This window comes from Rissa tridactyla, chromosome 16, assembly GCF_028500815.1.
Source record: "Rissa tridactyla isolate bRisTri1 chromosome 16, bRisTri1.patW.cur.20221130, whole genome shotgun sequence".
NCBI lineage: Eukaryota > Metazoa > Chordata > Aves > Charadriiformes > Laridae > Rissa > Rissa tridactyla.
This window is the reverse complement of record NC_071481.1, coordinates 2704570-2707233: the sequence shown is the minus strand read 5'-3', so window position 1 is coordinate 2707233 and position 2664 is coordinate 2704570. Positions and strand designations below refer to the sequence as shown.

General features: G+C 43.0%; 1 protein-coding gene across 1 annotated transcript in view; it reads left to right on the top strand.

The window, feature by feature from the left end:
- The first annotated feature begins 1854 nt into the window (after positions 1-1854).
- Positions 1855-2664, top strand: part of MIB2 (MIB E3 ubiquitin protein ligase 2) — a 33581-nt gene continuing 32771 nt past the window's right edge. The window contains 2 exon segments of the mRNA XM_054222674.1: positions 1855-2001; positions 2003-2238. Coding sequence (XP_054078649.1) covers positions 1957-2001; positions 2003-2238 — 281 coding nt within the window. The 5' untranslated portion in view covers positions 1855-1956.

Below are 2664 nucleotides of genomic sequence, written 5' to 3'. Positions count from 1 at the left end.
ATGAAACAAGAGGGGTGGTTGTTGTTTTTAAGGAAGAGCCATGTACAGTAATTGAACTGTGCTTCTCTTGTACCTTCGTAGTCTTGGATGTTTCCATTTGTTTTCTCTGCAGTGGGTTTGACTGTCTTGCCTGGTCAACAGCAGCCTTTTAAAAAAGCAGTTCTGCCTCTTCGTTAAAGCAATAAATTGTCTGTTTTGTTCGTCTCTGATCTGGAGGAAGAGGGTATTGTACAAATCTCATTAGGCTCTGCAATGCTTTCTAAAAAGGACATTCTTTCTTTTTGATAATTCCTCCTTTCATGAAGACAATAAATGCTGGTGCACCTTAAACTCAGGAATGTTACATTCGCCTCCACAAAGGAAGTCTGAATGAAAGTGTTGCCCAAGGCATCTTTTAGTGATGATTAGAACAAAAGATGACATGAAGTTCACAAGGACATTTGGTTTTGATGTTGCTCTCGTGTGACAGGTGTTTGGACGTCACAGTGATGCATAGCAGGAAAAGTCTGAAGCTACAGAAATGCAAAGCTGAACAGAAATCAGGCTCTTTCTGCGTGCTAGAAACTTGATTTTGCATGAAACTACTCCTCCATACATTTAAAAGGGGATGTTTGGCTGGAGGAAGAGTTTATTTTTAGGCCTCGGTGGTTTTGGTTGCTTTATTGGTAGGCGGTAGTGTTAACAACATGTCACGTGGCACAGAGCTGCTCCTATTGCCGTGTCTGATACACGTCCTATTTGCTTGTCACCTGGTTTGTCAGCCTGCTTTGAACTGGCTCTGTGTCATGGCCGTTGGTAAGATTTGCTGTACTTTTGGAATCGGCACGTTTTGACCCTTGGCATTCTGCTGGGTTTTGGTTTTTTAAATTTTGAGAAAATTTTGGATGATACGGATAGCTTGAGAGGAAGAGGGAGAGACCCAGGGATGCCCAAAGATAAAAGGATGCTACAGTAGATTTTTCCAGCTTGTCCCTAAATATTGAAAGCCACGCTCTTCTCTCTTGTTGTTCTGGTAAAGAGGTAAACCAGGCTTTGACAATCTATTTGATTTCATTCAAAGTTGTGGATGTGCTGCATCTGTGTGGTATTCATCTCATTTACCAATTGTCATGGCAACAGCTGGGAAGGCTATCCCAAGCTTTTACTGATCCCAGCACAAAATCTGCAGTGCTTATTGCGGGTAAGCAATAACCCTTCCTGGTTCCTGCTGTAGCTGGCACTGTTAAATAGCAGCCAAGATTGACATTTCCCTGACACTGGCACTTCTGTTAAAGCTGCTGTTACTTCTGAAAAACAAGCAAACATTTCTTTCCTATACATCTTCAAAACTTCCTGTATCCCAAAATCAAAACCAAACTTTCTGGGCAAGTGAAACTCAACACTGCAGTATTATGTGGTAAGGTGCTTATGAAGAGTCTTCCTCAAGAATAGACTGGTATTAACCTTTTGTTGCTAAAATCATGCTGCTGGTGTTTTCCTGGTCATTTCTTTCAACTCTCTTTTCCGTGCTTTTTTGTTTCTCTTGCCGTTGTGTCTCTGGTAGCTGTTGCACGTATCCTGAATTTGAAATGAAGGGCTGGTACTGGAGTTTTGTAAGGACTTCTTGCCCAGTTCTATTCTCTCATACCCAGCGTTCTGGAATAAGTCTTCTGAATGTTACGCAGATGTTTCTGTGCCTTGGAAATCCGGCTAGTTTGTGTATCCTTCCCATCTGTGCTAAAGCTGTGAGGATCCATGTTTTAAATAAAGCACAGATTTATCTACTCAGTGGGTCAAACCTCTTCTGTAACCAGGTCATTCTGGGGAAAACGTGATGTGTTGAGTGGCATCGCTTAATTGTATGTTGTTTATTAGGTGTGCTGAAATGCTGCTGACGACGCTGAATGTGTTGCTGCTGATATTGCCTGTCTCCAAGACCCTTTACGTGGAAGAATTTAGGGATTGCTGTGCAGATCAATGGACCTGGACCCCTATGCCAGCATGCAGGTTGGGATGCGGGTTTGTTCGTGGAGTGGACTGGAAATGGGGCAACCAGGACAGCGGTGAAGGGAACGTTGGGACTGTGGTTGAGATTGGTCGGGCAGGCAGCCCAACCACTCCAGATAAGACTGTGGTCGTGCAGTGGGATCAAGGCAACAGAACCAATTATCGGACTGGATTCCAAGGGGCTTACGACCTTCTTCTCTATGATAACGCACAAATAGGTAAGTATAGCACGGACAAGAAGCACAAACGCTAGTGCTGTAGACCCATATGTAACTCCCACCTCACATGCTAGCTGGAACATTAAGCCTTTTGTAACTGCCGCTGGACTGATGCTGAGCAGCAAGCGTATGCTCAGCCGATCATGGCAGTGAAATTTCTGTTGGCCTCTGTGCAAAGGCTTTTCTTTCCTCTTTCTTTTTTATCTGTGAGTCTAAGTTTTGCTGGCTTTGTCATTTTGTTAGATTCTGGCATGACTCTTGGGATGAGAATCCTTAGGCCAGGAAATGGATGCTTCATATTACACATATCACTTCATGTTATATTATTGCATCATCTCTGATACACGCACAGTACGTGATCTTTTTCTTTTAAAACATGCTGTTATAGTTTTAAGAGCCTGGTCAGCCTAGTTTCTCTGGATTTTGTGTGGATCTTATATTCCTTTGCTTTTTTTCTCCT